This window comes from Mirounga leonina, unplaced genomic scaffold (genome assembly GCF_011800145.1).
Source record: "Mirounga leonina isolate KUSES-001 unplaced genomic scaffold, KU_Mleo_1.0 Mir_53, whole genome shotgun sequence".
In the NCBI taxonomy this organism is placed as follows: Eukaryota; Metazoa; Chordata; class Mammalia; order Carnivora; family Phocidae; genus Mirounga; species Mirounga leonina.
Window position 1 is genome coordinate 4,709,023 of NW_023270807.1, and position 21,802 is coordinate 4,730,824.

The window sequence follows — 21,802 nt, forward strand, 5'->3', positions numbered from 1 at the left end:
GGGAGGAGAAACTACAGAAAATAGGGGGCAGATAAGCCAATGGCTAAATCCTGGCCCCAAGTCCTCTGAAATCAGAGCCCGCAGACACCACCCCTATCTCCCCCACCCCACCCCTACTGTCCTCATTGCTGGGGCTTCCAGGCTAGGCTCAGAGGACCTTCCTCAACAAGGGCCCTGTGTAGCTCTGGAGAAGGCTGGAAACGCTGGAGGGGATAGAGGAGAGGGATGGCCAGGAAACAGGTTGGCCAGATCTCCCAAGGACATTTGGAGGGAGGAGCAGGGTAGAGGACAGACAGCAGGGAATAGTGTGAGGTCTCTGTCACTCTCAGAGCCCCTGAGGTGTGGGGAGTAGGGGGCAAAGACCTCAGTGACATCCCTCCTTAGGCCAGCTCTTGAGGCAGTGAGGCTACTAGGAAACCTTGGGGGAAAGAGGAAAGAGGACTCCCGCCCCCTAAACCCCCGGTATCTTCCTCTGCCCTAGGGAGGCCTCTGGGGCCAGGTCAGTGGCCTCCTTCCTACAAGCCCCCTCCCTCCTCAGTCTCCGCTGCGCTCCTCCTCCCCCTTCCCTCTTCTGGCCTCTGTAAAGGGCCAGGCAGTAAGAGACACACAAACTAATTAAGAAGTAGAGTTTGGCCAGATGCCTGGGCCCGCCTCCCCAGGGAATTAAGCCAAAGCCAGCTAACTGTGTAGGGCGGGGAGCATGTCACCTCCCAGACACCCCTCAGGACACCCCTGCCTCTTGGGAGGCACAGCAAGGCCAGCCGCCCCCAGAAGGGAGCATTTAGCATCTGCACTTGAGGCTGGCTGGTGTATGCCCAGCGCCATGGTGGGGGGGCAGCTGGGGGGACAATACCTCTGCCTCCGCACCCACAGAATGAGTCAAACTCTCCTCTGATCTAAAGATGAACAATCAGACCCTGGGCCCAGGGGAAGAGGGACAGGGACCTCTCCCCACCCCAGCTACACACGATTACAAAGTGACCCACACAGACCACCCTGCAGTCAGGAGAAGGCAAAGTAAGGACCACTGGGCCCCGAGACGGACTTTTTCACGCTCTAAGGTCAGGGTACAGAAGCCTGCTAGAACTCAGAGGGAGGGTCCCTGAGAAGGGGGAGCTCTGGACGATCGTGCACAGATGATGCCTGCTCTCGGGACCTTTCCCCGGGGAACACCCTCTGGAGAGTCTGGAGAAGGGACACCCAGCCAGAGTCCCCTGAGCGTCGGAGAACACGGCGTAGGGACGCAGGAGCAGAGCTGCGTGGCAGGAGGCAGAGTTTGAACACGTAGCCCTATGGGTGCGTGCAGTGTTCGCGTTTTCTGGGGACGGTGGCTGAATGTGTCCGTGTGTGCGCTCAGGGAGAAGGAAGGTGGGGCTGGGATTTTGTAGCTGAGAAGCGGGGACAGGAGGAACTGGCTCAGGCGAGGTTCGAAAACGGATGCCCGGGTTTCAGGCACCCAATACGGGGGATGCTGGCATTCGCTCTGGCCGTCAAGAAGCGAGTAAAAAGAAGCGAAGCCGCAGCGAGAGCCGGGAAGGCGAGCCCGCCGCCCGGCCGTGGTGCCGGCAGCCAGCTCACCCGCCAGCCACGCGCAACTCCGGATCGTGCATCGCTCGGCTTCTACTCCCGCCGAGCCAGGGTAGGACCAGGTTTCCGTGCAAGTCGCTGCCCCAGGCCCAGGTTTGGGGTCTGTCAGGATCTCCCGAGCCGACTGGGTGTTCTCAAGGGTTCCGAGTCACTCCTGCCCCTGGCAAGGTTTGAGGAAGTGGGTCCCTCCCCCTGGCATCCCCGGCTTCACGCTAGACCCTACGACCCGTCTCCGTGCTCCGAAACAGCTAGCTCGATCTCCTCGCGCCCTGAGAAGGGCGGGGACCCGGGCATCCACTCCAGAGTCCGAGCCGGGGTCCCCACCAAACCCCGGCAGCGCGCACTTTGCGCCTCTTGCAAAGTTTCCGCGCGGTGCTAAGCCAGCATGGAGCGGGACGCGGGCTCTTACCGTAGACTCCTTGTCCCCGGCAGTGGAAGGGGATCAGGGCCAGAAGTAGAAGGCAGGTCACCTCCATCTTCACGGCCGGTGCTTCATCCCCGCGAGGCGGCGCAGCCCGAGAGGTGGCAGGGGGCTCATCCGCCGGGGCCCCGCGATGCCCCCTGCGTCCCCCCCTCCCCCGAGAGGCGACGGAGGGGGCGGCGGCGGCGACGGAGACCAGGAGACTGAGGAGGCGGCGGTGGCGGCGGCGGCGACCCGGGTTTCTCCTCTGGCGGGGCCGCTGCCCGCGTGGGGACGCAGGGGGCGCTGGCCCGGCCCCGGGTGCCTTGGCGCGCCCGGCGCAGCAGCCAGCGCCCCGGCCCGAGGAGCCCGGCCGCCGATGCGCCCGGGGTCCCCAGGGCTGTCTGCTCCGTGTGCTGGGCGCCAGGGACCCCTCTGCGGCGGCGGGGGCGCTTCGATCCAACAGGCCACCGACGACTGACAAACTTGTCGTTTCCCCGCCCAGGGGACGCCTCTCCGCGGAGCGGGGACGGGAAGGCCCGGACTTCGCTCGGGGTTAATCCGCTGTCACCAGTCCTGCGGCGGGCGCTGGGGTCTCAGTAGCCCGACCCAAGCGGGCCGGGTTGGGCGCCCTCCCGGAGGCGAAGGAGCCCCGGCCCCCGGCCCTCCTGAGCGGGGGAGCAGCGCTGGCTGGGTTCGGCCGCGGGGCGAGAGCCACGGGTCCCCAGGTCCGCGAAGTTAACCGAGCCACCGAGGAACCCCGGGGAGGAATCGCGCCCCGGCGCCCCCGCGGGAATCAGGAGAGCAATTCCAGCCAGGAGAGACCCCAGAAAGCGGGGAAAGGAGGAAAGTTTGAGTCGTTTGAAAAATATTCGCGCTCTCGGCGAGGCCGGGGCTGCGGCGCGGGCGCCGCTCGCCGCCTCCGCTCGCCGCGCTTCGCTCCCGCCGTCTGGCCGCGGCCGTGGCGCTCCCGCGCTCGATGCTCTCGGGAGAGCGGGGCTGCGCCGCGCCCCAAGTTGGTCGTCCCCGCCCCCGCCCGGCGGCCTCGGCCGGCGGGGGCCCCGAGCGGGCGGGGCCGGGCCGGGCTCCCGGGCGCAGCGGCCGCTGGGCTCGGGGCCGCGTGAGCGCTCCGTTCGCTCGGCAACTTGGGCTTCGCTGTGCTGCTTTTTCCCCCCTCGGAGCTTTTCATTCCGCGCTCCCCCCGCCTCCCTCCCTCCCTTCCTCCTCCCTCCTCCTCGCGTCTCCTCGTTCGGTCTCTCGCTCTCCCACCCTTTGTCGCTCGCTCTCCTGTTTGATTCCCCTCCAGTTAAAAAAAGGAGCCAATTAAAGGCAGCCCAGCTCGCCCGGCCCAGCCTCTGTCCAATTTCCTCGCCTCCCCCAGGACCAATTAGAGAAAACAAAACAGGGCTGGGGGAAGCAGACTGCCTGCTTTCTTCTCTCTCTCTCTCTCTCTGTTTTTCTCTCTCTCTCTGCCCCTCCCCGTTCTCTCCTCTCTCCGCCCCCCCCACCCCCCCGGCAGGAAAATGTCAGAAAGCAGAAATGGATCCATCTATCCCGAGGACAGTGGCGGAGGGACGTGGGTTTCGGCGCGGGCTCTGCAGCCGCGCGCTCGCACGCGCGCTCTTCGCCCGCCCTTGCACACCCAGACTGGCTGCCGAGCCGGGTGCACCGATTCCAGTATGCTCGCGGGGCAAGCACGGCCGTTCGCCCCGGGGACCGAAGCCTGCGGGGCAGTGCACACTTAGTATATGTTTTGCACTTTTGGTGGTCGGAACTAAAGCGGGGTTCGGAGGGAAAGGCCACGGGCCCGCCTCTTTTGGGGTCCTGCAGGCGCGCGAGCCGGCCGCCAGCTGTCTGCAGGGCTGTCTGCGCGGCCCCGGAGTCCCTCCGCCCCCGGCCGAGCCCCCGCCCCTTTCCAGGCAGCCGCGGCCTCTCCCTGCGTAGGGCGTGGGGGCCACCGGCACCGCAGCTGGCGGGGCCGGGGGCGGAGAGCGCGCGCTTGGAGCTCTTGCCCTTGCCTCGGCCCACAGGTTGCCAACAGGTTTGTCCGCAGGACCCCGCTGCCGGAGCTCCCCTAGGCCACCCACATTCTCCCCGGCTCGCCCCTGTCTCTCCCCCCATCCTGCCTCTCCTTAGGACCTCAGGCGCCCCCAAGCGCCCCAGGGGCGCACTCTCTTCCGGTAGCCAAGCCCCGCGGCCCGCTCCAGCTGCGGGGGTCCGGCACTCCGGAACTCCGCTACCTCACCCAGGCTCCCGGAGCAGGGGTGGGGAGAGCGTTCCTCCCAAACGCCAGCGGGGAGGAGCCGTGGGCTGGGAAGCCAGGTGGGCGGCCTCCCCTGCGCCTCCGATCGCGTCCCCCCACCCGCGTCCTGCTAATCTCACCTGCTCCACCTGTCGCCGTTATTAATCTCGGCTGGTGCGCAAGACTGTATTAGGGCGGCCCGTGGGATCGCAGACGACCGCAGCAGCTAACAAGCGGGGAGATTATTAACCCTCCTTCCCCCTCTCCCCGGAACTGTTCAGTATCTTGGCTGTGATGGTGGTTCCGCGACTCTATGCGTTTGCCAAAACTCAAAGAACTTACACCAAAAAAGGTTTCATTTTTCAATATGTAAAATTAAAACATAAATTTAAAAAATAATAAACCCCACCCCATCCTAGGCCCATTTCCTGCTAGGTCTCTCCTCCCCTGACCCTCGAGGGACTGACTTCTCACAGGAGAACGTGCCGGGCAGCAGTGGGAGGTGTTGGGAGAAATGCCAGGCCGCGGTAGGGGGATGTGCCATCCACTGACACCTTCTCGGTTCCCTTTCTGTCCATTCTGGGAAGTCCCAAAACATCTAAAGAATCTTATTCTCCAGCCCACCTCCAATTGATTGCTCCTTCTTCCTTCCCCTCCCCCCTTTCTCTCTCCTTCCTTTCCTGTGGATCCAAGGCTGAATAAGGCGATCTGATTTAGTGCTGGGCACCCAACAGATGCTAGCTGCAGATTTGTTAAATGAATGGATGAGTGATGCCCCTCATAGGCCAGATACCACAGACCTAGGATACCCCCAAGAGAAAAATCCATTTTCTGTTCCACCGGGCTACAGAGCTATCAGGCCTCTTCCCACCTACCTCCCCCACCCATTCCAAAAAAGACGTGGCACCACTTGAGGGTGTGGTGATGACTATTTTCTTTTATTGTCATCTTCCTACTGTTCAAAAATTCCTAGAAACCCTCACCACCTCCAGGAAGCTCTCAGGGAGTGATCACAATGATTCCTGCTCTTCTTGGCTTTGCGCATTGTGTCCAAGCCAGAGGCGACTACCTTCCTATTTTCCAGTCAGCCGGTCCAGCCCCCCCAAACAGCAGTTAATTGCTCCTCTTTGGCTTTGGGGTGTTTTACTGAGGGACGGAACCCCACTGACTCAGCTGATGTACTCTTGAGCACATACACTGGCCTGAAGGAGAGAGAAGACTCATGGTCAGGGAGAGACCAGGAGGAGGGGGGAGCCGGGCTGGGATTGAACATTTGCTGTAGCGAATTCACTTGTGAATATTCTGCAGCTAATTATATGCAGTGTAAGAACCTTGACAGCCTGTTTGTGTTGCATGTAAATTCAGCCGTCTCCTCCCCCAAGTGTGCCTGGCCTGCTGCCTCTGACACAGCCCAGTGTCTGACAAGGGGAGGCAACCAGGGAGAAGGAAAAAAGCACTAGACTTGGGAGCCATCAGTCCTACGTTCCAGTCATAACCTCTCTAGGCCTCAGTTTCCCCAACTGTAATGTGAGTAGGATCCCTATCTACAGAGTGGTTGTTAGATGTAAGTAATAATAACAGCTGATACCCCAGGCCAGGTACTGTTCTAAGCCCTTCATGTGGATAACTATTTAATCCTCATAACAACTATGGGAGATAGGACTGTTACTCTCATAGAATAACATAGAACGATTTAGTGACTCACATACCTGCTAAATGGCTTTGACCTAGGTAGCTTGGCTCCTTGACCTTGTTCTTTCCCACTGTTCTATACTGAAGAAACGTAAGGACCTAGGTGTCTAAAATGTTTTCACAAGAAGTGTTTCCTAGACTTTTCATACACACAGAACAATTCACAGGGCCCCAAAATGGGCTGTTGGCGGTGGGTGGACAGCACATGAGCTCTAGACCCCTGGACCTGAGGCCGACTGAGGTTGGGCTGCCTGAAGGTTCGGTGGTCAGCACCTGACTGCCAACTCCTGGCTTCCATCCAGGATACTAAGATTCTTTTGCCCCAGAGAAAACCCAGCCCTTGGGCTCCAGGAGGTTTCAGGAACTAGCTGCTGGTTGAGGGGGTGTGTGCCACGCCAGGGAACCAGGAATGCCAGATCTTGGCCAGGCAGGGCAGCTCAGGGCTTTTGTTGTGAGAGCTCCTTATAAGAAAGCTCCCCCATCTCCTGCCCAAAGGAACTCAGAGCCTGGGAGAAGGGAAGAGAGGGAGAGAGAGCTAGAAGAATTCTGTGGGAATGGTGTCGTGGCTTGCTAGGGAAATTGTCTCTGAAAATCGTACAGTGGCAGGAATTGATTCAATCTCAGGGCAAGACACTTTCTGGTTGGGGGAGGTGAAGGCTGGCTGGGGTGGGAGGGGGTGAAGGCCGAGGAGAGTTATGACCCCACTGAAAGACCAGTTTATTAATTCAGGCTCTAACAAATGGCCAATTAATGGTTCCAGCAGCTAATTAGTAAGCAGTTAACTCCTGTTATAAAACGTGTGCTCCAGACTGGTGACAGTGCAATCCCGCAGTGAAGCCTTGGAGAGGAGGGGCCCCGGAGACTTGTGACACCCAGGTTCTGTAGCTCCCCCCACTCCCTCTTCCTTCCAAACTGCCTGCAGACCCTCTGCTCTGGAATGCAGGCTTCCTGAGAGCGGAGACTCCGTCTGTTCACCATTCGTTCACGTAGCAAGCATCTCCTACTATGTGCCAGGGTCCACTCAAGGCACCGCAGATTCAATGTGAAAACTGACAAGAACCTCTGCCCTCAGGGAGCTTATATTCTAGTGAAGAGACAGACAACAGACTATGTAAATAAGGAAAATAGATAGTATTTAGACAGTAAGGACAATGCTACAGCTAGAAGAGGAGTAGGAATGACAGGGTGTCTGGACAAGATTCCATTGACATTGGAGTCATGCCCTTAAGGAAGAGAGGGGTCCACCTGTGCCAATCTCTGCGGGGAGAACACTGCAGGGAGACGGGGCAGCAGGTGCAAAGGCCCTGTGGTGAGGAGCATTTGGTGCAGCTGAGCAGGTGACAGCAGAGCAGTAGGAGCTGACATCGGAGAGGTTCAGGGGGCAGGTCCTTTGGGCCTTGGGGTCAATGCAGGAGGTTGGGTTTCACCCCAAGTAAATGGGAGCTATGGCAGGGTTTTGATCGGAAGAGGGAGAGGATCTGACTTTCATTTAGCAGGCTCACTCTGGCTCTGTATAAGGAACTGATTGAAGGGGCTGCCACAGTATCCCTAGCACCTGGCACAGTGCCAGGCACTTAGTGGGTGCCCAATAAATGCTTATCGTATGAACTGGCACCTAAAAAATGATGGGGCTAGGTTGTGAGAGAGGGAGACAATCACTTTTGAAAGTCCAATTTAAATGGGTCCTCTTGTAAATTATTTTACAGCCACCAAGGGTACCCTCACATTGGACCTCTCCAAGGAATCCCATGCCCACTACCCTGCTTGGTCCTTAAAATGTCCCTGTGAGTTAAGGCACCTCCTTCATTTTACAGATGTGAAGACAGAGCCAAAGAGACATTCGCTGACTAGCTTAACAATTAGTTATTGAAAATACCAGTCCCAGGGGCGCCTGGGTGGCTCAGTTGGTTAAGCGACTGCCTTCGGCTCAGGTCATGATCCTGGAGTCCCAGGATCGAGTCCCACGTCAGGCTCCCTGCTCAGCAGGGAGTCTATTTCTCCCTCTGACCCTCCCCCCTCTCATGCTCTCTCTCTCTCTCATTCTCTCTCTCAAATAAATAAATAAATAAAATCTTATAAAAAAAAAAAGAAGATGCCAGTCCCAGAACGATGGCGGTGGGGATTCAAAAGAGACAGGAGTCCCTTCCCCCTGTCTGGCCACCTTTCCACAAATGTGCCATGCCTCACTGGGGGATCTTCCCTCTCTGGGCTCCAGATTCTCATTTTCACAGTCAGCAGATGTGCCTAGCCTGGCTCTGAGATGGCTCCTCGATCAGACTCCAAAGGCTTATGAGCTGTGTCTGTGGCCTGTTATTTGCATGACACCCTTTCCCCAGCGAGGGTTACCTCAGCTGTCCCGAGCTCCCTTTGTCCACACTACTGTTGGGACAGGGGGGGTTTTGTTTAACTTTTTTGAGCTGATGGTTCATTGGATCAAAAGTAGTTTGGTTTTAACACCAGCTTGGAAAACACATGGTCTTTCCACTCTGAGTGGGTGTAAAGAATACTGATTTACCCAGCTTTGCTTCCCCACTGGGTAGGTCTGGGAAGGAGGTGAATGCGCTGAAAAAGTTGGGTTCTCCTGGCTATTTATTAATTCAACAAATATGTATTGAGCCAGGCATTGTGCCTTCATCATACTGGGTATTCTGCTGAAGACATACAAGTAAAGACACAGCCCTGCCCTCAGGGAGTCCCAGGCTGGGGGTGGGGGGACATAACCCTGACTCAGGGAGCCCCAGTCTGAGGGGGAGACACAGCCCTGCCCTCAGGGAGCCCCAGTCTGAGGGGAGACACAGCCCTGCCCTCAGGGAGCCCCAGTCTGAGGGGAGACACAGCCCTGCCCTCAGGGAGCCCCAGTCTGAGGGGAGACACAGCCTTGCCCTCAGGGAACCCCAGTCTGAGGGAAGACACAGCCCTGCCCTCAGGGAGCCCCAGTCTGAGGGGAGACCCAGCCCTGCCCCAGGAAGCCCCAGTCTGAGGGGAGACACAGGCCTGTCTTCAGGGAGCCCCAGTCTGGGGGAGGAGACTGCTACCATAGAGTTATGGATTGTATAAAAATGGAGTCAGGATAGAGATCTAGGAGCAGACACACTGTAACAGTAATAAAGTAATCAGGATGTGGGTAAGGGCTAAGGAGATGGGGAACAAGGAAGACATCCTGCTGGTTACTCTGAATTCCTGGCTCTCACTGCAAGATTGTTTCCTACTTTAAGCCTGGTTGCCTACAACCTTCCAAGTTTCAACCAAGCCCAAGGGAAGAAGCCTGGTGTTTTATTTGGGTATTTTTCCTAATGCAAATGTCTCTCTGGGCTCCTGGGAACCAGGCCTGTTTGAAGGCGAGACTGTGAAGCTGGCATGTAGCAGTCAGCACCCGGAGGGAAGAAAACCCGCTCTCTCTGGGGTCCAGGCCCCAGCCCAGCAACAAACCCCTTCCCCACCTCAGTCCGCTAGCCTCCCTAGGGACACATCTGGCCAAGGGGATTGCAGAACACTGGAGCTCAGCAACTCTCCCAAGGCTCCAGCTGGGCTTGTGGATGTCCCCCCCAACCCCAGGTTGAGAGCGGCATCTGTGTGGTGTGCCCTGTCCCCACCTGTGCTGTGAGCTCTCGGACAGGTGGATGTCACTCCCCGGGTCACGCACAGCACCCGGCGCAGGGCTGAGCGCCTGGAAGTCACTTGATGTCTGCTCATTCAAATGAACTGAACTCACACGAAAACAGGCTCCAGGCAAGACCTGAATTACCAGGATAAGGGAAGCCCAAATTATCCAGACAATATGTAGATGAGGGACAAATAAAAATAATAAATATATAAGAAGAAATATGTGTGTTCAGTACAGGCTGCGAGAAAGCAAATTCTCAGGAGAGGGAAGTAGGCAAGGGAGGGCCAGAGGTTTTGGGAAACGCTGTGTAAACAAGGGGCAGGGGATGTGACCCCCCACTTCTGCCTCATTCTGGAATGCTTTCTAGGAGGCGGGGGGGTGGGGAGCCTCTGCCAGGCTGAAGGGGGCTCTGTCCTCTGGCATCTGCCCCCAGGGTCCCAGCGGCCCCGGAGGTAGGCATCAAGTTTCGCTGAGCTGGTCTTTCTCCCCTTCTCCGTGCAGCTCTTAGGAAGCAGTATCAAATGTTCTCCAGCTTGAAGAGTCAGGCTGGGATCTGTGGGGAAAGGAGGAAAGGGCAGGAGGGGGGTGAAACTGAAATCAAGTGGGGGGGAACGGGGCCAGGGCTGGGCCCAGGGACTGGGCAGATATTTTTTCTTGCTTCCTTTCTGTTTAACTTCCCCAGCAAATGTTTGCTCCTTTTGTCATCACCTCTTTTTGATCCATGTAAAAGGGTGAGAGGCAGGAAATCGGGAGTGGGATAATCACAGACAAACACACACACACACACACACACGGACAGGACAGCTGCGTGGCATACACTCCAGGGGGCGCCATTTACATAGAATACAACAGGAATGGCGCCCACCTCCCACCCCAGCGTGCAAAGGGGTGGCCTCGCTGCAGCTCCCACTGCTCGGAGCCAACCTCAGGACAAGCTGGTGTCATCCCACCCTGTACCTCATTCCCCCCGCTTCACTTCCCAACCCCCTCTCCCCCCCACACACCCGCCCCCTCTGGCCCCTCCCCCTGCAGGTCACACCAGGCCTAATGGTCGCATCCCTGCAGGACGCAGTGGGGGAAGAAGGGGTCCTGACCGCCAGGCAGCCTCATTGTTCCGCATGCACACACGAGGAGCCCTGGACGCTCGCTGCCGTTTTGATGAACTCATCTTCTTATCTGGCTCTCCCCGCTCTCCTCTGGTATGCGCCAAGTCCACCATCCAGGGCCTTTGGGAGCCACATCTGGCCCAGGCCCAGGGAGAGGGTGCCCAAGGGACCCCCCCCCTCAGCCCTGTGAGGACAGTCTAGCTCCACTTCTCACCCTTTCGGTCCTCCAACCCAGGGCTTATCTGAAGGAGTAGGGGTACCATCACATAACCATAAAATGCCCTCAGGACCATCAAAGGAGGTAGAGAGCTTCATCTTCGTTTTAGAGGTGGGGGAAACTGAGGAACAGAGAGGTTCAGTCACTCCCCCAAGGTCACACAGCTAGTAAGTGGCAAAACTGATTATCAAACCAGATGATCTGGCTCCAGAGACTATAGAGTCCATACCCTTCACCTCTGACCTAGAAGAGGGGCCTAAAGCTAACAGCCCTAGAGTTGCGCCGGCTGACACATAGGCACGAGCTACTAGTTGCTGTTTGAGTTTTAATAAAGTAAAAATTAGAAGTCAGTCACACTGGCCACTTTTCAAGTGCTTAATAGTCACACGTGACAAGCAGTGCTCAGGAGTCCTTAATTTTAACCCTAGCTCTATTCCTTACTAGCTGAGCAACTGTGGGCAGGTCACTTAACCTCTCTGTGTCTGTTTCCTCATGGGTGAAAGGATAGTAAGAATAGCACTGACCCCACTGAGCTAGGAGGGGAATCAAATGAGAAAATGCATACGAAGGGCTCAGTCCAGTGCCTGGTATATAGTAAGTGTTCCCAAAATTCTTAGTCTTCTTTTTAGGAAGCGTAGTCCAGTCCTTCATTTAACTAAGTCGGTAGCTAAGACCAGAGAAACTAAGGAACTGGCTCAAAGCCACACAGTACATCAAATGCCAAAAGCTGGAACTCCGAGTTCGACTGCCACCACATGGCTTAGTGATACCACTACAGTTGATAAAGGGCTTTCATGTCTGACCCTCCCCAAGATGCTGGGAGGCAGTTAAATGGGGTTTTATCAACCCCCCATTTTATAGCTTGGGAAACTAAGGCAGAGAGGGTGAAGTAACTTCGGGGTCATGACGCCGTTGGGTAACAGGGTAGGGACCCGTTAGTACTGTTCATGGGTCTTTCCCCTGCTCCATTCTCCACCATCTGTGAAAATTAATGTGTGGGTGTTTGTGGAGGAGTGTTTGTGTGCGTGTTCTCCGTTTCTTCACTGTGCAGACTTCAGGAACCTGTTGTCCACTTTAGATAGAATTTAAATTATATAAATAATATTAATAGGGTCTCAATTATGTAGAAAGCTGTATGCAGAATAAAGATGAGACGACAGATAATGCCATTTTAATGATTATCGTGGGTGCTGGGATTATGGGCGATTTGCATTTCTGTCTTCATGTGTTTCTATTTTTTCCCCCAATTTCCTATAAGCAGTATGGATTATTTTTACAATCAGAAATAAACAAATGTGATTTTCAAATACTTTTTTTTTTTTAATTAAATTCCTCCAGGGGCGCCTGGGTGGCTCAGTCATTAAGCGTCTGCCTTCGGCTCAGGTCTTGATCCCAGGGTCCTGGGATCGAGTCCCGCGTCGGGCTCCCTGCTCAGTGGGGAGCCTGCTTCTCACTCTCCCTCTGCCTGCCACTCTCTCTCTGTCAAATAAATAAACAAAATCTTTTAAAAAAAAATTTAAATTCTTCCAGTGTTTCCCCTGTGGCCTCCTTGGCCCTCTAAACACCCAGGAGGCCTGCCCTGGGGTTTGGCTTTGCCTGGCCAGGCCAGCCAGCAGACAGGAGGCCTGTGAGGGCCTCTCATCCAGAGGCCCTCAGGTCCCTTTGCACTGGAGTGGGCTTGAATTTACTCAGCAACATCCACATGCAATAAATGTCATACGGTTTTATTTTTTCAAGTCAAATAAATTCTGATCCCAAGTCTCCAATTGCCAGAGTGCTGAGAAATCAACCTTAGTTATGTTTGGGGACGGGAGTCTCAGGTAATAGAAGAATCTGGAACCCAGGAGAAGTGGCCTGAGGCCTTGTGGTTGCCATGGTAATTAACTCCTGTCACCTTGGCTCCTGAACCCTGGGCCAGGCCTCTCTCGGGCTTGGCCTCCCTGGACAGGCTCTGGGGTCCCCACAGCAGCCCTCTCATGACCACAAGTGGGCCCTGGAGCCCCTCCAGGCCTCAGTGCTTATCACTTAGCCTCCACAAACGGCCCCATCTGGCACCACAGGCCAGAGAGACACAAGGCCCCAAACAAAAGCCCCCAAATCTCTGTCCTTCCCTGGCTGAGAGGTCTGTCTCCCTTTTCCCTCCTAGTCAGGCCACTTTCCTCATTCCTTGTCCAGTCCCCTCTCTCTTCACTCCCCCCCAGGAGACCTCCACCCCCCAAACCTAACGGGGGTGGGGGGAGAAGGGACAGGAATCCCTGCTTTGACAACAAAACCCAAAGCTCTTTGAGGCAAAAAAGCCCAGACTTAGAGGCTGACCTTGGTTCCTTTCTTGGGATGGAGAAGGGGGAAATATCTGTCACTATTCCAAGTGAAGTGGGAAAAACACCAAATAACATCTCAGTATAGATCGTGGCAATACAACTCATCCCTTGAATGATGGCTTCTCAGACCTCTCCTTGTGAGGTCAGACTGAGGCATTTATGTGCCAGGGGGTACAGAATGGAGTCACCAAAGCCCCACCTTCCCCTTCCTAGGACCCAGGCAGGGGAAGAGGGTTCCTAAGGGGAAGCCCAGAAATTGGAGTCAGAGAGACTGAAGTGTTGGACCCAAAAGAGGTGTTCAGTAAATACTTCTGTTGTGCATGAGTCTAATCTTGGGCGCAGTCCTTCACGTCTCCAAGCCTCACCATCTTTATCTGTAAAACGGGCATCTGTTCATTCAACAACTATGTCATGATTACCACACACTGTTTCAGGCACAGAGGATATACCAGTGAACATAACAAAGTCTCTCTCTTCGATGTTAGTGGGTAAGACAGACAATAATATTGTTATACCATCCCAGGTCTAGTAGATGCTGTGGGAGCTCGGCCCACATCCTCTCATACTAACTAACCCTCTGGCTGACTTCTAATTGCCAGCACCCCATTAGAGGGTGCCTTTGCTTGAGGCTTCTGTGCCTACCCACGTGGGCAGAAGGGCCAGGGTCTCCCAGCTCCCTGGGCGCAGCTGTTAGCCAGAGACTCACAGAACTGGTGCATAAATACCCCGGTTCCCTCTCCCCTCAGGACGTTTCTGAGGCGTGTGTCCCACACTAGCTCCCAGAGTTCCCTAGCAGGACTGGGCTCCAGTTCCCCACAGTAACTGGGGGGAAATATGCCCGTTATCGGCTGCCTTCCCTTCCCTGGATCACTTCCCCCTTCTCCCGTGGGTGTTTCCTGGAGTCACCAAACACTACTTGCCCTCAAATACTTGTTTTGGGTCTGCTCTGGGGAAATCCAACCCAAGACATCAGATTATAGTTGGTGCTGTGAGAACAAAATTAAAATAGGCAAGGGGGTGGAGAAGGAGGAATGGTATCCCTTTAGACAGGGTCGTCGGGGAAGGTCCCTGTGAGGACATGTTCAGTTCAATCAAGCAGCTAAGTGAAGTCAGGGAGGGAGACAAGCAGATACCTGGCTGCAAGGGTGTGCAGACAGAGGCCCTGAGGTGGAAACACCTGAGAGCAATGGGATGATATAAGAATGGTATTTCCCCCCAGGAATAACACCTGCCCAACCAGCGTGGGGAGAAGGATTGCTTGAGGTAGTCTATGTGAACTGGAAAGCCCTGGACACATAGGAGCTATTAGGGCTTTTTAAATTCCCTCTCTAGAGCTCGCCAGCTCTCCTCCTCGGAATGGCTCAGCTCCCTGCCCCGCGGGCTCTGCACCTCCCCCCTCCTCCCTGCTCACCCAGCCTCTCTGGCCTGGAGCAGGCTTGGTTTTTCCAATAACTCATTAGTGCAGCTTTTGTCATGATTGAAGAAACAAAAGACCCAACAAGAAAACTGCATTCAGCAGCATTACAGGTTATTTATGAGAAAATGCAAAGAAGCCTCAGCACCAGAGGAATGGGGGGGGGAGGGGGAAGCAGGAAGGTCCTCTGGGTGGGAGACTGGGGTAGCTTGGATCTGCCTGGTGCTGACCGCCCATGCCCCTGCCTGACACAGACACACCTCTTCTCTCCTCCCACCTCCCCCTGCCAGAGTCAGCCATGAGTCACCACTGCCTTAGCCACTTGATTTAATTTCACCCGCCCATCCATGCCTTCAGCCATTCATTTATTTATGTATTCGCTGATTCATTTATTCATTCAGGCAGGTAGTGAGGGCCTACTATGTGCCAGGCACTAGCTGATGTCAACATTTATGGGGCATAGACATGAATCAGCAATTGCATACTGGAACCAGCTCATAGCAGCCCACAGAGCTGATGGTATATGCTTCTTCCCAACCCCACCTGCAGTGGTGTTACGTGGGTAGCTTTAACATAGTGGCAGTATTTAGACCACAGAGATTGGCAAGTGGTCCAAATCAGGGTGTTTCCCGCAGAGACCTAGCTGTGAAACGAGACACCACTGTACCAGGCCTTGGTGTCTCCGGCCACACAGACCTGAACCCCAAGAACTTATGGTCTAAATTGGAGAAGGACATTGACCAAGTTTGTTTTTTCCTAAAGATTTATTTATTTATTTGAGAGAGAGCAAGCGGAGGGGAGGAGCAGAGGGAGAGGAAGAGAATCTCCAGGGAGCCCCCCCTCCCCCAGCGAGCAGGGCTCCATCTCACAACCCTGAGATCATGACCCAAACCAAAATCGAGTGGGATGCGTAACCGACTGAGCCACGCAGGCGCCCTGACATTGACCAAGTTTTTTGTTTCCTTGAGATTTTATTTATTTATTTGAGAGAGAGAGCGCGCACGAGTGGGAGGAAGGGTGGAGGGAGAAGGAGAAGCAGGCTCCCCATGGAGCAAGGAGCCTGATACAGGGCTCGATCCCAGGACCCCAGGATCATGACCTGAGCTGAAGGCAGACTGAGCCACCCAGGCGCCCCGACCAAGTTTGTAATGTAACTTGGGCCCACCCAGAACCACACAAAACTACTACACAGTTGTCTTCGCAACTGAGGAGCTCCAAGGACAGAGCATTTAATTCTATCGTGTGAGACCTAGGAAGGTGTGATAAACAGGGTGCATTTGAGCTGAGCCTTTAGGGATAGGTGAGATGTCAGCCGGAATGGAAGGCATTCTGGGTAGGGGAGCAGTAGAGGAAAGCCGGGCGGAGCGTGTTCACTCCACCCAGATAAAAATGCCACAGCAGGGGCTTGCTCCCACCCATTACCTTCCCAATCACACAGCAAAAGCGCACTGCTTTCTGGAGGAAAAAAATGATACTGGAAGAGCTGGATTGTCCAGGAGAGACTGCTGGTTGGACAGTGGGTCCTGAGAGCTAAGGACCCGTCTCCTCTCTTCCCCTCCTCCCAACCTTCTCCTCATCACCCTTCCTTCTCAAGGAAAGGCCTGAGCTACAGGGAGAATGTCTACAGCGTGTGAAAGTGCCAGGCAAGAGGCCACCATCAACCCACCCTCGGCACCACCGACACTGTCACCCCCAGCGTGAGCCGTGGTGCCTAGCCACCAGGCTGACCCCGCCATCACTATCGGCCCACCATTTCTCCATGTGTGGTCCACTGGCACCATTAAGCAGCTCATACAGACACATGTGCACGTGCTGGGCTTGCAGAGATCAGGACAGACACCCAAACAAACCTAAACGCTCCGAGGGCTCCAATGATCTCTCCTGCATACAAGAGGAGGCTTCTCACAGATTGCATGCTCGCCCCCTCTCTACTCTGGGAGATAGTCGAGGTTCCTCTAAGTGTGCACACCCACAGACACACACACGTGCGCAGGGGCAAGCAGACAGGGAGCGTGCAACACCACTGAACGCCAAACCGTTAGACACGCTCTGGGACGGGCAGGAGGGAGGCCGTGGTCCGTTAGCCTCACAATCCCTCCTGACCCTGGTGAGCCGGCGGCAGCCCACGCCTGGCCCACATCCTCCCGGCCACCTGCCAACCTCACCCCCCACCCCCCCATTTGACCAGGAGCCAAGAGCTGCCCACCAGTTCAGAACAGCCTCCCACTCGCCTTCCCTGGCCTGTCACCAGCCACCCCCGGGGAAGGGAGATAGAGCGGGACAGTGCACTGCATTTGTAGGACACTTCTCAGTCCTCAAAATACAGACCTGGATGCTCTCACTTCATCCTGGGAGCCCTGTGGGGTACAGTTAAGGTCTCCAGTCCGGAAACAGTCTCTGAGGGATGCACCCAAAGGGAAGCTAGAACCAGAACCAAGGTGCTCTGATGGACACATTCATTCCACAGCTCTTCATTAAGTCCTAGATGCTGGGCCAGACCCCAGAGAGTCAACCCTGAGCACCAATAGCAATAATACTAAGTGCCAAGAATAATAAGGGCTCCGCTTTGTGGAGGACATTGCACAACATTATCTTGACCCTCACCACAACCCCCTAAGAGGTACCACATTTATCCCCACCTTGCAGCCAAGGACACTCAGCATCCCACCCATGCTGAAGGAGTTCACTGTGAGCTCGGGTCTCTCGAGGTCGGCCCAGGACCTTGACTTTTCCAGAACGACTGAAGCAGAGGTTCTTGGGTGGGACGCAGGAATATAGTGGGAACATAATGTTTAAAAACCCTGCAGGGGTGAGCAGTGCCTGCATCAGAGCACCAGTGGACCCCGGGGGCACACGGTCGGCTGAGGGTCTTCGGAGACAGCTTTATCAGTGTACCCTGGGCCTCGGTTCTCAGCCCCTGCTTTTGTCCTTTTCATGCTCCCCCTGGGTGAGCTCCTCTGCCCCACCGCTCTGATCACTATCCACAGGCTCTGAGCACTATCCACACTCTGCGACCCGCGGACAGCAAGGTGTGAGTGAGGTCGGGGGCACTGCGCGAGGGTCAGACAGCTACTCCTTGCCTATGTGACCTGGGCAAGCTACCTCACCTCTCTTATAGTGCCCCGTTTCTTTGTAAATCAAGGCTAGTAATAGCGGTAAGAACAGCAAATTCTTCCAGGGTGCTTACTTTGTGAGAGGCACTGTTCTCAACACCTTACATGTATTAACTCATTTCATCTTTACCACATCCCTGTGAGGCTGGCTCTCAGCACAGGGCCTAGTGAGCTGTATGTGTTTAGCAATTGCCAGCTGTTGTTAGGTGCATCGTCGGCCCCAGGCTCCCCGAGGCTGCCCACCTCTGTGCTTGAAAATTTTAAAGTTCCTTCTTCCTCCTGTGTTCATCTCCGTGGATGGCTCACCATTTCCCCCATGACCCAGGCAGCCATCTGGGACTGAACCCTGAGCTCTAACTCTCCTCTTAGAATCCACATCCAAGTCCTGCAGATTCTACCTCCTCCACGTGTCATGTCCATCCCTTCTGTTCGTTTCCTCTTCCCCTCACTGTGGCTTCTTCCCTGTGACTCTGCTCATTTCTCACCTGGATTATGCAAAGGCCTCCTAGAGCGCCCTGCTTCCAGCGCACACACCCCGCAAACCATCTTACTGTTCTGCCAGAGATTTCCCGAATCACAAATCCACTGCAAATCCCTTTGTTGCTCTCCATATAGCTTCTAGGATCAAGTCCAGATTCTTCAGCTTAGCACCTGGCACTCTGAGGGATCTGGGCCCTGCCTTCCTTCCCTCCGCTCCCCTCCACACGATGGAAATATGGCTGCTGCAGTCATGTCAGTTCATTCCTCTGGGCCTTTGCACATGCGGTTCCCAGTCTGGAGTGCCCTGCCCATCCCCCCTTATCTAGCCAGTTCCCCGCATCCCTCAGGATCGGCTCAGACTAGATCTTTTCCCAGAAGTCTTCCTGGATCTCCACTGGTTGCTTTTCCCCCTTGCTCTTAGAGTCATACCCTGAACACGCTGAGATTATAATGACATTATCTGTGTGTTCTCCCATCAAATACAGATGTCACCTGGAGGCAGATGGTTAAAAGCTCAGTCACGCAGTCAGACGGCACCGGGTCCACCATTTACTTGTGAATTTCAGCTCCACCATTTATTAGCTCTGTCGTCTTGGACAAGTTACTTAATCTCTCTGAGTCTGTTTCCTTGTCTCTGATATGAGACTACTGAGAGTACTTACCACATAAAATAGTTGTAAGGATTGAGATATAGCAGGAAGGGTGCTTAGCACAGCGTCTGGCACAACCCAAGTGCTCAAAAAAATAGTATGAAGTTAGATACCTGGTGCAAGGCATGCTGGGTAAGTGAGCTCTACTGGCTTCTACTCAGGGGAAAGGTAGACAAAGAAGGTAAGGAGGTCCCAAATAAAGGAAGAAAGTTTAAAGGATGTAGGCAGACAAGAAGAATGACAGATGTCCACTACAATCCACCTCTTGGCTGCCCAACGTCAACATACACCTTTCTTCCATTCTTAAACTTACCATGAGCACCTCCACCATAACCTGCTTCCACCCAACATAATGGAATTTATTCCTCACAAATGAAAACTTACCTTTTTCCCCAAAGGGGGACAACCCAAATTCACATCAGTTCCACCAGAATAACTGGGATGTCCAATCTTCTCCTAATTCCATCATGATCTCCTCTTGATATTCTATAATCTATGCAATCAATTGCAAATACAGACATCAAAAACATGACTGTATAAAAATAATAGGGAATGAAGATGGGAGTAAAAAGGAAATTTTGTTAACATAGATGAATATATCCATCTCAAAGCAAGGAGTATCATATGAGTGAAAACTATAGTTCTCATTCCTGCATCTAATCAGAAGACCATAGCTGGTATTTGTCATTTTATCCCCTCTCCCATTGCCCTTCACAAGTACCTCAGCTGGCCAGAGTTCTTTATCTGGTGGGGCAATCTTAACCCTCTTTCTGGGGAAGGCTGAGTTTTGGATGGTATTGCCTGTTTGTGTTGCTATGGGCTTCCATTAACGTTTACCCCTTGACCTAGAAGTACTAGGAAATGCCCCATTACACCTCCCTGTCCCATTGTTTCCCAGTGATAATTAGAGTTGCCCCAGCCAACACTGTAATCTCCCTTGTGCATGAGAAACAGAAGGGCCTGGTGACATTTTGTCCCCTGGTGGAAGCATTTCTGCCTTGGGTATTCTGACTTCTAAATCAGTAAAGCCTGGAGTCATGTGGTTGGAAGCAAAAAAAAATGTGCAAATGGATCTTTAGGTAGAAAATGGGAGGGGCCTGAGCTGGAGATGTGAATTTGGGTTCCATCATTACATTGAAACCAAGATCATGAATGGGGTACCCCAGAGAGCATAAAGATGAAGACAAGAAGGGAGCTATGAATAGGTCCCTGGGGAACTTTGCCTTGCAAGAATTCAGCAGGGGAGACAGGCAGGGCACTGGGGAGCCATGCAGGGTTGGTTGGTCTTTCTACTGGAGTCCAGCCCTCTCTTTAATGACCTTTCCAACCTCTAGGTAATAGCATCCCATCCAGGGATAGGCATGTCAAGACTTCATTCTCCTTGGATAGAGCTCACATCCCATAAGCCATGCTGTAGACCCAGTGTTACAACCCATTAATATCTTCCCAGCACTTCTCAGAAATTCTCTTTGTTGAAGTCAGTCCAGAAAACTGAAAAATGGAAAAAAGTATTATAATTCCCCTGCAAGAATTAAAGTTTCATAATCGACATAGAGATGTTACTGGTTTATAGGGTCAACTGATGTCAAGTTGAAAGCAAATGCTAGAAACAGCCCTTATCCATGGAGTTGAAGGTTAATGTCAACATCTCTGGGAACTGGGTCAGGAGCTCATAGGTGAGAAGTCTTGCTTGTAGCTATTGCCATTAAATCAATGTGTGTTTGTGGCCCTGTGTACTGTCATGGTGAGACAGTCTTACAAATAAAATAAATATTAAGAAGTTTATATGCATGGTATACTTTATATTAAACTTATTAACAATATTCCAAGAAATAAGTTTCAGAAGCAAAATAAGCCCTTAAATTGGCAATTTTGGTATGTGAAGTACTGTTAACCTTGCTAGGATCTGAATATTACAATCTTCAAGTACTATCCAGGCATGGTCACTGGCATTTACCAGGGCTTAGATATTCACAATGGAAGAAATGTAAAGAGAAGAAAAAGGGAATGTTGTGGAATTCTCAGACATGAAACCAGAAACTGGTCTAAAATCTGAATGAGCAAAAGCAGTATCAATTTCAATGGCAAAAAAAAAAAAAAAAATCAAGACAAGCACACAAAGAGTTTTCATTGTTCAAAAAAAAAAAGGAGGGGGTGCCTGCGTGGCGCAGTTGGTTAAGTGACCCACTCGGTTTCAGCTCAGATGGTGATCTCAGGGTCATGAGATTGAGCCCCTCTTTGGGCTCCATGCTCAGTGTGGAATCTGCTTAAGATTCTCTCTCCCCCTCTCCTTCTGCCCCTTCCCCCACTGCACTCTTTGTCTCTCTAAAATAAATAAATAAATCTTAAAAAAAAAAAAAAAAAACAGAGAGAGAGACAGAGGGACCCCTGGGTGACTCAGTTGGTTAAGCATCTGCCTTCAACTCAGGTCATGATCCCAGGGTTCTGGGATCGAGTCCCAGGTTGGGCTCCTTGCTCAGCAGGGAGCCTGCAGCTCCCCCTGCTTATGTGCGCTCTTTCTCTCTCTGACAAATAAATAAATAAAAGCTTTATTAAAAAAAAAAAGAGGGCTTATATGAAGCACATGTGCCTAACACCGAAACTGAAGACACTTTTGAACATTTGCTTGATGATTCAAACAATGTCAACACAAAAGGGTTTTTTTCTATATCTGGAATATTTGTTGTAAAACAAAGATCAAGACTGTTAAATCAATTAATGTGTTGTGTGTTTTAAAATTGTCATTTAATATTTAATGAAAACATTTTAATATTAAATATTTCTGTTATCTTTCAATTTTAATGATTTTTATTTGTCATTAATTTTGTGTTCGTGTTTCTTTATTTGACATTGTCTCTTATCAAATGTCTATTTCAGGTAGGGAGCAATTTTACATGTTATTGAAATGTATAATCTTGTCAGAATATATTAGTTCATAGTAATAATAAATTAATATTGTCTTTTTTTAAACAAAAG

The 21,802-nt window shown here is 53.2% G+C and overlaps 1 protein-coding gene across 1 annotated transcript in view; it reads right to left on the reverse strand.

The window, feature by feature from the left end:
* The window catches only part of MDGA1 (MAM domain containing glycosylphosphatidylinositol anchor 1), a 54,226-nt gene extending 52,100 nt beyond the window's left edge, over positions 1-2,126 (reverse strand). The window contains exon 1 of the mRNA XM_034991152.1: positions 1,997-2,126. Within this exon, the coding sequence (XP_034847043.1) occupies positions 1,997-2,063 (67 nt within the window). The 5' untranslated portion in view covers positions 2,064-2,126. The remainder of the gene's footprint in view (positions 1-1,996) is intronic.
* Between the last annotated feature and the right edge of the window lie 19,676 nt (positions 2,127-21,802).